General features: G+C 35.8%; 2 protein-coding genes across 2 annotated transcripts in view; both read left to right on the forward strand.

The window, feature by feature from the left end:
- Positions 1 to 2,234, forward strand: part of LOC306768698 (uncharacterized protein) — a gene marked incomplete at both ends in the record, with an annotated part of 23,514 nt that extends 21,280 nt beyond the window's left edge. Inside the window, 5 exons of the mRNA XM_079257114.1 lie at positions 468 to 614; positions 964 to 1,069; positions 1,204 to 1,298; positions 1,865 to 1,987; positions 2,091 to 2,234. Coding sequence (XP_079113240.1) covers positions 468 to 614; positions 964 to 1,069; positions 1,204 to 1,298; positions 1,865 to 1,987; positions 2,091 to 2,234 — 615 coding nt within the window. The remainder of the gene's footprint in view (positions 1 to 467; positions 615 to 963; positions 1,070 to 1,203; positions 1,299 to 1,864; positions 1,988 to 2,090) is intronic.
- Positions 2,235 to 3,293: 1,059 nt separating this feature from the next.
- Positions 3,294 to 10,386, forward strand: nr2c1 (nuclear receptor subfamily 2, group C, member 1). Its single transcript, XM_079260887.1, has 14 exons — positions 3,294 to 3,544; positions 5,612 to 5,739; positions 5,901 to 6,134; positions 6,292 to 6,370; positions 6,484 to 6,663; positions 6,753 to 6,903; positions 7,341 to 7,437; positions 7,512 to 7,696; positions 8,064 to 8,217; positions 8,351 to 8,472; positions 8,623 to 8,765; positions 8,997 to 9,134; positions 9,265 to 9,370; positions 9,532 to 10,386. The coding sequence occupies exons 2-14, from the start codon at positions 5,668 to 5,670 to the stop codon at positions 9,701 to 9,703; spliced, it is 1,833 nt and encodes a 610-aa protein (XP_079117013.1). The 5' UTR covers positions 3,294 to 3,544; positions 5,612 to 5,667; the 3' UTR covers positions 9,704 to 10,386.
- Positions 10,387 to 12,500: the final 2,114 nt, after the last annotated feature.

Consider the following 12,500-nt stretch of genomic DNA (forward strand, 5'->3'; position numbering starts at 1 on the left):
TATATATATATATATATATGTGTATATATATGTATATATGTGTATATATATATATATATGTGTATATATATGTATATATGTGTATATATATATATGTATATATGTGTGTATATATATGTGTATATATGTGTGTATATATGTGTATATATATATATATATATATATATATGTGTATATATATGTGTATATATGTGTGTATATATGTGTATACATATGTGTATATATATATATATATATATATATATATATGTGTATATATGTGTATATATATATGTGTGTGTATATATATATATATATATATATATATATATATATATATATATATATATATATATGTGTATATATGTGTATATATATATGTGTGTGTATATATATATATATATATAAAAATATAAATGTGTGTGTGGGTGTATGTATATGGCATATAAAAGCATCACCTTTTGTATTTGTTTTAAACTCATATCTAGTTTAAATTATATGATGGTGAAGATGGTGCTCCTTTGGGATCCAAGGCACCCATATGGATTCCTGATCCACGCACCACCATGTGCATGATCTGCACCTGTGACTTCACCCTGACGTGGAGGAGACATCACTGCCGTGCGTGTGGAAAGGTGCTGTGACAAAAACCTGCTCAGATTTGAAAGCAGTTTCTCCCTTTTTGAAACACTTGTCAATGATAAATGAAACTGCAACTCTCTTTAGTGAAAATTGACGTGGCTCTCATAAATCTACTGTATGTAGCAATATATAGTTGTGAGCAAATAATGTCCACTTTGTTTACATTATCAGTAAAACTAAAAATAAGCAGCTGACCAAAAGTCTGTTAAAAGGACAAATTTCAGTGATTTACTAACCAGCTGTGTCTAATAGCTTGATATTTTACATGTACACAAGTGGGGGAGGATTTTCTTGGAATAGTGTGATATGAGATTGCATCAGTATGCTATACCATCCCATTAGGTGGTTTGCCAGTCATGTTCCTCCAACAAACACCCTCTTCCTTATCTGAAGAACCAGCCAGCCCGAGTGTGCAATCAGTGTTTCAACATTCTTCAGCAACAGAGAAGTAATTCTTTTTGCCATCCTTTGTTTGTGATTAGATACCTAAAACATTGTCATATTTTGATGCTTGCGCACTCAAATATAACTGGATTAGACACAGGTTGCTGTTGACATTTACTCTATGTTTCTTTCCTTCAGGTAAAATGACCTCAGTGGTAACTGTATCCCCTGGAAACAAACTCCATTTTGTTTTGTCCAGGAAGCAAAAGAAGATACCGGCACCCCTCAAAGAGGTAGCTGATGTTTTTCCCCTGCTTGAGAGGCTTTGTTATTCCGAACAGAGATGGCTTATCAAAGAGACAATACAATGATAACTCCTGAATCTGTGTCGCATGGATTTCACCACTGAGCTGGTCCTTTAGGAAATAAGCTGTGGCTCAAGAGTTAATTCATTTCATTGTAGGAGCAGAGCAATATTACACAGAACTGTGAAAAAACCTTTTGCTTTGTCGTCATCCACATAAATATTGAACCTATTTTCTTCATGGGACACACATTTTTGGAACTTTGTTATGCTAAACCTGAACTTGTTTGGACAAATTGGGTGATAATTTCTTAGTATCAGATATATTATATGTCTCTGTAGTATAGCTTTTGCAAGCTCTGGCAACAGATGCATGAGGGCAAAGGAAAATTTAAATAATGAAAAAAAAAAACATGGATGTATATGTGCAAATTCCTTAGTTGTGAGCACTCTTGTCAGTAAGATAAAATGGTCTATTTTCCTAGTACCATTTTAGCTATCAGCATGCTTTGATTTGAACAACCTAAGCACACATATTGGTTTTATTTGTTCCAGGTGACAGCTAACACGCAGAACTCATTAATGAGTGGGTATCTACAGAGGTACAAAGACAAAAAGTGGAAGAGGCAGTGGTTCGTTATTGAAAATAAGATTCTTTACAGATATGCCGCAAGTGAGGTAAGGACACCTACAAATGTCAGAAGAATTAAAGTAACATTCGGTAAGTCTAACAGAACTGGTTAGATAAACCCGACATTTCTTTAATTTTCTCTTAATTTAGGATGTTGCAGCCTTGGAGAGTCAACCCCTGTTAGGATTTGTGTTGGAAGTGGATTCTTTAGACAAGATGCATTTTAAGCTCTACCACAAAAATACAGTTTACTACAGCTTTAAAGCTGATGATGTGGAAACTGCCCAAAGGTGATGTGAAAAAAAGTCTGATTATTATTGCATATTAAAATGACGTTATTCATTTTTTAATTAATTTTAAAATATTGTTTTGGTCTTTTAACAGGTGGATTGACTCATTCAGGGAGGCTACTGTGTTGTAAAATGGTCAACACTAGTGGTGCTTTCAGTTGTCCTTCATACTCGCTGAACCTTAACAGGAAACATCAAGAAAACCATCAAAACCGTTTGGAGATTTAATTTAAGCTTCATGAAATAAAACCCAAAATCTGATGTTTTGTTTCGTTAATCTGCTGCATTTTACTGGTTTTATATGTTACATTGATTCTCGTTTACCAATTATGGAGTTTTAACTCTAGCATGAACGTTATTATCCAAGGCATTTTGGATTTTTACACTTTGATTTTTTTTTTTTTTAACATTCATATTGTTCAATATAAGGCTTTGATTTCCATGGCATAAATCTGCTAATGAAAGCTGAATGTCCAGACAGTTTTAAGAAGTGATACTTTAAGTCAGATTTAACTAATAGTTTTAAGAGATGTCTCTTACTTTATTTATTCTTTGCTTGAGAAACTGGTTATTGCAGACATTGTACACTCATTACCTGACAGGAAAGATTTTATAACTGTGATCTTATCTTTGATCATAATGGTTTGCTGGGGAATACTCACTTTGTAAATAACCTAAATGTGTTTTGCACTTAAGTCACTCAGAACTGTATGTAAATCATGTTATTTTGTACACATGTCGTATATATGAATTTATTGTATATTTACTCACATTTAAGTGGATCTCATTTTTTTTTACATCAATCCTCTGTTATTAATGCATTTGTTTACTGTACTTTGTTACTTTTAATTATATCTGCAAAGTAAAGCACTTGACAAATAATGTGTTGTGAAGTAATTAAATATACATACTCCTGTATGATCAAGCATTTTATTTAAAGACAGTTTTTCACTGATTGAAAATATTACAAGTGCCGAACCAACAACATGGTACAGGAAAAATGCTGAATTAATACTAAGAAACAGAATTGCACAACAAAAACTTAAATGTAAAGTGTGTTTATAGATTGTTTAAAAAAAAAAAAAAAAAAACCAAACAAAAAAATCATGTAGATATGTTAAAAGCGGACGTGCAGACATGAATAACGCCATAACACCCATCACTCGGTCTGTCAAACTGCACAGAAGTGCGCATGTGCGCTGATAGTTTATTGATGAAAAAGGTCACGAACTCTGACCCTCCCACCAACTGCTGCAAACAATATATTAAATTATTGAAGGAAATAAATTTTCTGACATATCGGCTTATCGAAAGGTAAGACGAATGGAGTAATATGTCCCTATGAGTCGTTTGTGAAAGAGCAATTAATTGCTACTAACAGGAAGGAAGGCAGTGAGTAGTTGGTCTACAGTAAGGAAGCTGCCATCGGCTACAAGCTAACAAACGGCTAACTTAGCTTGTTATCACTGTCGTCTGGAGCTCCATTTAGAAAAATACGTCTGGCATGTACATGATTTCGCTACGTTCGCGTATCTACATGTTCGGTTTAAATAACTCTACAAGTTCTTCTGTTGATGTGAAAATTAGGCGAATTGCAGTAATAATACCAGACTTGCTACATAGCCAGCAATCCTAACCGCGTTAGCTCCATTGCTAGCGTTAGATGCTAGGCTAGCGCTGCTCACAAGATTGTTTAAATCAAGCGAACAAATCATTAATGCATAGATGAACGTTATAGGAGTAAGGTTTAGTATAAATCTGTCGCTGTCCTGCTAAGTCGTCTGTCGTCTTGAACTAATTGTTAGCATACGGTTATTTTCCCCCATTCGTCAGGAATGAAGTGCTGCAGTAGATTTCCTTTCGACATGATGGGCCTTGAACCCTAGCATGCTTTAACCCTTCAATGTTGACCTTTCACCCACAGGAAAAGAAATACCTTTATCTTCCGTATCGATTTTACTTAGCTGGCTGTCAGTAGCATGTCTGTGTTTACTCTGTGTATTTTTGGTCTTTTGTTGTTGGTGCACAGAGATGTTTAGCTATATTTTATTTCTGGCTAGCAGCAGCTTGTTTTGCTAGCATAGGCCACAAACATACATTTATTGACATCGAAACACTTAGATTCAGCTTATTAACTCTAAAAGAGCATTACATGCATATTTGTATATTTGCTGTCCTTAAATTTTGATCAACATTTTAGCCTGAAAGATATTCAAGCTAATTAAAAAGCTAAACGCAACAAAAAGAAAAGAATATTAAAAGTTTTAATATTCCAAATTGCACAAGACATTTACTCTGCTTGCTGTTGTCTTATTTTCCCTCCTTTTTAAAATTTAGTTATTTATTGAGTAATAATTTATATGTAATTGCTGTGATTTTTAAATACAGATATTTTTTCTATTAAAAATAAGGGAAAGTGGTATTTTACATTTTCCTATCGAGACAAAAAAGACCAGACCCTGTCCTCTGCAGAGCAGTGGTTATTATAGTCTGATAGGGCTCATTTCTCTTAGAAATTAAATTCATTTGCTGTTCAAAATGTTACATCAAGAAAAAACGTTGATATTATCGATTTGAATATTATTATTTTGCATTTCAAAATAGCATTATTCTGGTTTTTGTAGTTATTAGTTGAGTTATGTGTAGAAATGTGATTGTACACAGAGTGTCCTATTTACACATAGTTATTTGGCTACAAATAAAACATAAACCTCTGACAAATCGGTCATCATATTCTAAGAAGTATTTTATCACAAGAGGAAAACTAGATATTAAACTTTTTTTTTTCTTTAGACAGTGAAGTGTCTAATGACCAGTTAACATTTTTTTCAGAGACATATGCAGATTATTTAGATTGCATTTGTTTCTAGTGCTTTCTTTTCCTTTTGTATATAATGAAAAAAAAAACAAATCAAGACAAAACATTTACAATTTATTCATACCAAAACATGTAGCATTAGTATAATTTCTCTCTAACCCCCAAAGGGTTTTCCTGATATGCTGAATCATATATAGTCAATTGAATCAGCTGTTAAGCTGTATGTATAACTTCAGTTGGCTGCAACAGTTTAATTACCAATCATTCATTATCCATGCTAACTAACTAAGGATGTAGGTGATTGGAAAATGGCATTTAAATGGCAGTGTTTTATTGAGAGCAGTGTCTTAGCTGTGTAAATATTTGGCCATTACTGTACTTATAAAGGTTGTCATTTTTCTGCCTCAAACACTGTAAAATGGTTTCTTGGTAATGTAGGTACACTAGAAAAAAATAAAATTAATAATGATAATATTTTTGTATCACAGTAAAAATATGAATGAAAATGGAACATAATCTACCCAGTTATTGGTCTCAATATACCTATACATCTGTCTCTACAGGTGTGCATGCCTGATGGGGTACTGATGTGAAGAGCAGTAGAAGGAGGTGTATCAGAATGGATGGACAGACACAAAGGATCCAGCTTGTGTCAACAGACAACAGCATGGCTTTAGGACATCGAATCCAGGTGATGCTAAGACCTTTCCCCCACTCAGGATTGCATTTTGATTTTGTTATTTGCTAATGAACACATATGGACAATTTGCACCATTTTTACATAATCTACATTTGTTGTATCTGTATATAGCATCAACACTCCCTCATGTTTTCAATATTTTATTTTAACAGATTGTAACTGATCAGCAAACAGGCCAGAAGATCCAGATAGTCACAGCACTTGAGCCGTCTTCCCCTGGAAAACAGCAGTTTATCTTAGCAAATGCAGACTATTCCCCTGGTGGGAAGGTGATTCTGGCTAAGCAGGAAGGCTCACCAAACAAGGTCATCCTCACTACTCCAGACGGGTCTGGAGTTAACCAGCTGCTGTTCACCACCCCTGAACTGGCTGGACAGCAAATTCAGGTATTGCCCAAAGATGTTAGTGACTTCTTCCTTACAGTTTTGATAAACAAGCTCCTGAAAGGTCTTATGACAAAGGCATGAACATGTTTAGGCAGTCTAAACTTGTTGCTATGCTAGCTGAATGTAATTATTCAATTGTCTCTGGATTGTTTTTCAGTTTGTGACTGAAGGGTCAGACCAGTCTATTGTCAAACCTGTAGTAGAGTATTGCGTTGTTTGTGGAGATAAAGCCTCAGGTAAGAACTGCAATTTTAAAAAGAATTTTAAAGATTACCAACATTATTATTGCCAGTGAATTACAAGAGCATGCATTTGCCAACCTGATCATGATTTATCCATCTTCTCTCAGGGCGTCATTATGGAGCTGTCAGCTGTGAAGGTTGTAAGGGCTTCTTTAAACGCAGCATAAGGAAGAACCTGGTGTACACATGCAGAGGCTCTGGAGAATGTGCCATTAATAAACTACACCGAAATCGGTGCCAGTATTGTCGACTGCAGCGGTGTATAGCTCTGGGCATGAAACAGGATTGTAAGGGACTGTGATTCCATATATGCACTTTTGTTAATGTGTTAATAATGACTCACATGATTAAGGCTTAGTTTTTTTTTTCTTTTTAGCTGTGCAGTGTGAAAGAAAGCCTGTTGAAGTCAGCAGTAGAGAAAAATCTGTGAACTGTGCAGCCTCCACAGAAAAGATCTACATCCGCAAAAACCTTTGTAGTCCCCTGGCTGCCACACCTACTTTTGTGTCTGACAAGGAAACTGCTCGGTACATGACACTCCCCAAAAGATGACGCTCTCATAACATACCTCTTAGATTATTGAAGTTATGTTTACAGTCTAACACAATATAATAAGTCTGTAAAGTATTCTTTTTTTTTTTTTTTTTTACATATCTGTTATACTGTAAAGCATTATTTAACTTTTTTCTAGTTTTTATTTGACCATTTGCATACACTACAGAAGTTATTTTACAAACATCTTAGTATCACAGGGTTGAATCAGCATCCTTCTTAGATTTCCATAATTGGTATACATATGAAGCATGTTAATTGTTTTGAAAGACATTGAAATAAATGAAGTAACGCTGCACATAAAATAAATGAATTGATAAGAGATGAGTAAATGTGTCTAGGAATAGAAATTACATGGATAAAGTGATAAGTCTACTAAGTAGTTCTCTAATGTAAACATTTCTAACTTCAGGTCTACAAGTTTACTTGAGTCAAGCATGTTGCTCAACATTCAGCAGCCCTTCTCAAAGCTGGAAAACACCATACTGATTCCAGCTTCACCTGATAAGGTAACAGTGATGCAGTCAATGTACTGTTAAGTCTTTTTGGATATGTTTGGTAACTACGCCTTCCTCCTCCTCAGGATGATCCATCTCAAGGGGATCTTGGTACATTGGCAAATGTAGTATCATCTCTTGCCCACCTTAACAAAACCAGGGAATCTAGCGACAGTGGGAATGATTTGATGGGAGCTGAAACACTTAGCAATGGTGACGGCTCAGTGACCGACATCCAAGCTGATGATCAAACTGCAAGTGATATCACCAGGTGAGAGTTGTCATATGGAGCCATTAGGCTTTGATCCAGACCAGTGTTGTTTTACATAACTTAATGAGTATACTGGATGTTGGCAGAAGGATTGAAAGGAAAGCCAGGGGCTGTTTTTTTATTTGCAATAAAGCTCTAATAACATTTCCTATAAGGCCATGTGGCTCTTGACTTGATATTATTTTCTTAATTAGATTTGGATAAAGCTAACCCAGAGATATGACATCTTGGTTTATCCTGGTGTTTCACTACAGAGGTTTGATGTGCATTATTTATACAGGGTTTTTTTCTTTTTCTTTGTGAGCTATATTAGATGCAAAATGTAAAACTGAACATCTTAAAACCATGATATGCTCTATATGTTTAGAGCTTTTGACACGCTGGCTAAAGTCCTCCAACCTGGTGACAGTTCCGTAGGAGATTCCTTGGATGCCACAATGCAACTGATGTCAGGGGACCAGTCAGGTCCTGTGGTGGAGCTGGAAGGACCCCTGCTTTCTGACAGCCATATCCCTTTCAAGGTAAAAGTACAGCTGCTGACTGTGACTGTTACCCACCTCACTAAAACTGCTGTTTGTTAAAAAGGCTTGTTTTTGGGGTTTTTTTTCAAAGCTTTTTGAAAACTGTAGTTATGCAAATCTTCTCTCTCGATAGCTTATGATGCCTTTGCCCGTGCCAGAGTACCTTAATGTCAACTACATTTGTGAGTCAGCTTCTCGGTTGCTTTTTCTCTCTATGCACTGGGCGCGCTCCATACCTGCATTTCAAACCCTCGGGTAAGAAGTTTTTCTCAGTTTTTATGTCTGTTTTGTTTAAATAGTGGTGGTGGAGTGCTTATGTGAATAACAAAATTACATATTAGATTTTTTTTTTTTTGTATTTTTTTTTTTAGAGTAAATATAAACTGACTAGTTATTATTTTACAGTGGTCAAGACAATGACATTAACTTGATGAAAGCTTGTTGGAATGAACTTTTTGCCCTGGGCCTGGCACAGTGTTCCAACATTATGAATGTTGGTACCATCCTTAGTGCCATTATCAACCATCTGCAGACCAGCTTACAGGAAGGTAGGAGGGCTTTGCTGTTGGCTGCCTGCAAGATTGTAATTCTGATGTATAATTTCTTAAGTGAAGCATTTTGTTTATGCCAATCTAAAGTAGGTGATCAAATTGGGCTTTTGAATCTGAAATGTTAATTTGTGTGGTACAATTTCTCTTAAATGTGCCAGAAGTTATTCTAATCCTTTACCCTTTATATATCCTCGGCCTGATGGTCTTTTATTTTTTTCTATCATGCAGATAAACTCTCCCCAGAGAGAGTAAAGCTAGTAATGGAGCACATATGGAGGATGCAGGAGTTCTGCAACAGCATGTCCAAGCTGTCCCCAGACTCGTATGAATATGCCTACCTCAAAGCCATCGTTCTATTCAGTCCTGGTGTGTTGAGACAGCTGCCCAGTTTGCACAAAATTGCTTTTTAAATTCTTGATTTTGTGTCAAAATGAATCAATAGCATACACAGCTGTTGCTCATTAATTACTTGGTCCATGCATTCTTTCTGTGCTAGATCACCCAGGCATAGATAATACTCCACAGATAGAGAGGTTCCAAGAAAAAGCCTACATGGAGCTGCAGGACTACGTAACCAGAACCTACCCAGAAGACTCTTATCGGTTTGTAGACTTTACCTTTGCACTACATAATGCTTGCACGACTGCAAAAAAGTGGTGTTCTTGCACAAACTTTCTGTTTAGTAGGATAAATCGATGTTATCACAGATGTTCTTGCTTTCATGCTTGAATTTCATGTCTCCTTTCCCCCTCATTACACCCAGGTTATCCAAGCTGTTGCTGCGTCTTCCAGCCCTGAGGCTCATAAGTGCAGCTGTGACTGAAGAGCTGTTTTTCGCTGGGCTTATTGGAAATGTACAAATTGACAGCATCATCCCATACATCCTAAAAATGGAGTCCACTGATTATAATAGCCAAGCAGTCTCTGGCATCTGACAAATGCTGGATTGTGAAAACTGGACTGAAAACCAGAGCATAAGTGAATGGTTAAAACATACTGTATTTATGACTGATCTTTCATTAATTCTGTTTTCTCATAGTTTGCTCCTATGCCTGACTCCTCAGTAACAAGTCAGTTGAGCTCAGCTCATAAAAAAGAGAAATAAGATAAACTCAGAGGCAAACAAGTCTGCCAACATCTGCCTGTTCAAGAATCCACCCTTGAAACTTGCATAGTAGATTGTGCTTTTTATTGAATCGCATTTTATGCTTTATAACCTCCAAGCCTTTCGTTTTTTGCAGAACCTGTTTATACTTTGAATGAGTCAGCATGGTTTGTATATCACAACCTTTCCTAAATGGCCATGCTTTTATTTTAGACTAATAATTGAGAGAAAAAAAATGCTTGATATAATGTGAATTTATTTGTGAGATATGAACGCAAAAGGTTCTGTTATTTTATATTTGTTTGTCAGTCCAAAGGATTGACTGCATCATTTGTCAGGTATTGGGCATCATGTGGATCTGAAGTAATTATGTACATAGATTTGTATATATAATGCACCAAGAATGCTACAATGGACAGCACTTGGTAATTTGTGGATTCTTACTGTTTTGGACAATTGATGTGGATGGAAAATGATGGTCATGTCATGTGAAAATAAAACATCTTTCAGTCACGCTTCCAAGTTATTTTGGTAGATAAACTTGCATGGCAACTTGCAGTATCAGCAAGAATTATCAGAGGAAAGTTTTTTTGTCGTTTACTCTAAAAATATAATTTTGTGGACTTCCTCCAAAATGAGAGGCCAGATTATATGCATATTTTATATTATGTTGTATGACGTGATTACAGATATTATTAGGACAACAGCCTTGGTAGAAGAAAGTTCTACTCAAGTTAGGGAGAAGTTAGGTCTACAGGTGATTAAAAAATGTTTTCTATATAGCTGAAGAAGCATGATATTGATACATGTACTCAAAATGTAAAACTGAACCTACATTATTTTATATTGGAGCATTCAGATGTCAGTGGAGCAGTTTTAATAGTTGATTAGATATCCAGAAAATATCACGTCAACTGGCCTGAGTTGTCAAAAGTCTCCCGAACTGTCTTTAATACTTGTTTCGGCTACTTTGAAGATGTAAAAATGTATTATCTACTACCTCATTACATTAACTGATTCCTTTTCCAAGAAACCAATTAACTTAGTTACCTATATAGCATCACTGAGAAATATCCTGCAATAGACTGGCGACCTGTCCAGAGTGTACCCTGCCTTTCACCCAAAGACTCCTGGGATAGGCTCCAGCTTCCCTGCGTCCCTTAATCGGACTAAGCAGTTAGGATAATGAATGAGAAATATCCAGAGCATTTGAGAACATGTATCGGCTTATGTTTCAAAGTTTTAAGTTTTTAATCATCCCTCTTGGAACTTGCCCCTGTTTCTATTAACAGCAGATTGTTTACAAGTTCCCTCTGAATTAATAATGCAAAATCTGTATCCTACCTCAGAGACTTATTGCTGGGTTTCGTGTCAAGTGACATGAGGTAGAAGTAGTAGCAGGATGCTGTACAGGGGATTAGACTGTCAGTGTGTGTTATTAGCTCATACATTTTTCATTGGGGCTCTGCAGATCAGAGGATAGTGTCTATAAGCTTTCCTTTAACTGTAGTTACTCTGTGAACATATCAAGCTAATTAAAGACACTGATGGCAGCAGTAAAACTTGATGAACAGATGAATGATATTGCCTGCTGCTGTTTTTAGAAGTCCATTGTAGAGCAGATCCAGTGGCGTCATTAGATTGCATTCCACAGTCCCATAATGGCACCACATCACTTGATTTGCCCTCTTTGAACCACAAATGTTACTACATATCAGTGCACAGTGCGCTCAGTGTACAGTGTGCAGAAATAAGCGGATTCTCTTATCTCTTCAAAAACCATCCATACAATTCAACATTGCAAAAACAACACTCATTGTAACTGTAAACGGTCAGGGATTTGTGAGGCTTTTGTGTTAAGGCTACACAGATTAGTTCATTCCAAGCTGAATGAATGTGAATGAAAAGACTAGTTGAACTGTTCCCAGGGCCTCCTGGGTATTTGATTTGGACTGCTTGAGGGGATGTTGGTTAAAGTGTTGCAAAACAAGATGACGGAACTGGTTATGCATAAAAACATAGGGGTAAAATTCTCAGACCTTGGGTTTTATTTCCTCTTCAATTCTGGGAACACATGTATTTCTGAAGGTAAATGATTATTAGTGTCAACAAAAGGGCAGCTATGTCTTGTGTTTTTCTATGTAAATGATCAAGTTTAGAACACGTGAGTTAAAAGCAAAAGGTTTTCTCTTTCTGTGATACATATTTTTCATCAGAAACAAATGTGCCACTAAGCCTGCTAACCTTGTGAGTGTTGCTATAATAGAAACTTTTTTTTCTCTCAATCTTTTTTTATGTACAGAATTTGCTATCCATTTTCTGGTCCCAATTTCAGCCACTGTCTTCAGCCTTTTAAGCAAAATTTTATTTCTCATTAGTCCTCATGCTTTACTTTTCTATATTCAGTTACAGCCTAACAGTCAGTCTTGTATTAGACATGGCATAAAAAATATGGATTACTGTATCTTTTCTCCCCAAATCACACAATAAATAAAATTAATATAAAAAGTCATTCCATTTGCACTGAGAGAAAATTATAATGCTGCAGTTAAAAAAAAAATTATTTATTAGTAATGCAGTCTGATTTGTTCCAGAGGTCAATGTCCACTACACCTGTGCATTCCTGT

This window comes from Telmatherina bonti, assembly GCF_933228915.1.
Source record: "Telmatherina bonti genome assembly, chromosome: 2".
In the NCBI taxonomy this organism is placed as follows: domain Eukaryota; kingdom Metazoa; phylum Chordata; class Actinopteri; order Atheriniformes; family Telmatherinidae; genus Telmatherina; species Telmatherina bonti.

Bases quoted from the DNA above. Each gene is read 5' to 3' on its own strand.
- nr2c1 (XM_079260887.1), top strand. From the start codon at position 5,668: ATGGATGGACAGACACAAAGGATCCAGCTTGTGTCAACAGACAACAGC. The intron at 8,218-8,350 runs GTAAAAGTACAG...CTCTCTCGATAG, and splicing joins ACAGCCATATCCCTTTCAAG to CTTATGATGCCTTTGCCCGT. The intron at 8,766-8,996 runs GTAGGAGGGCTT...TCTATCATGCAG, and splicing joins GCAGACCAGCTTACAGGAAG to ATAAACTCTCCCCAGAGAGA.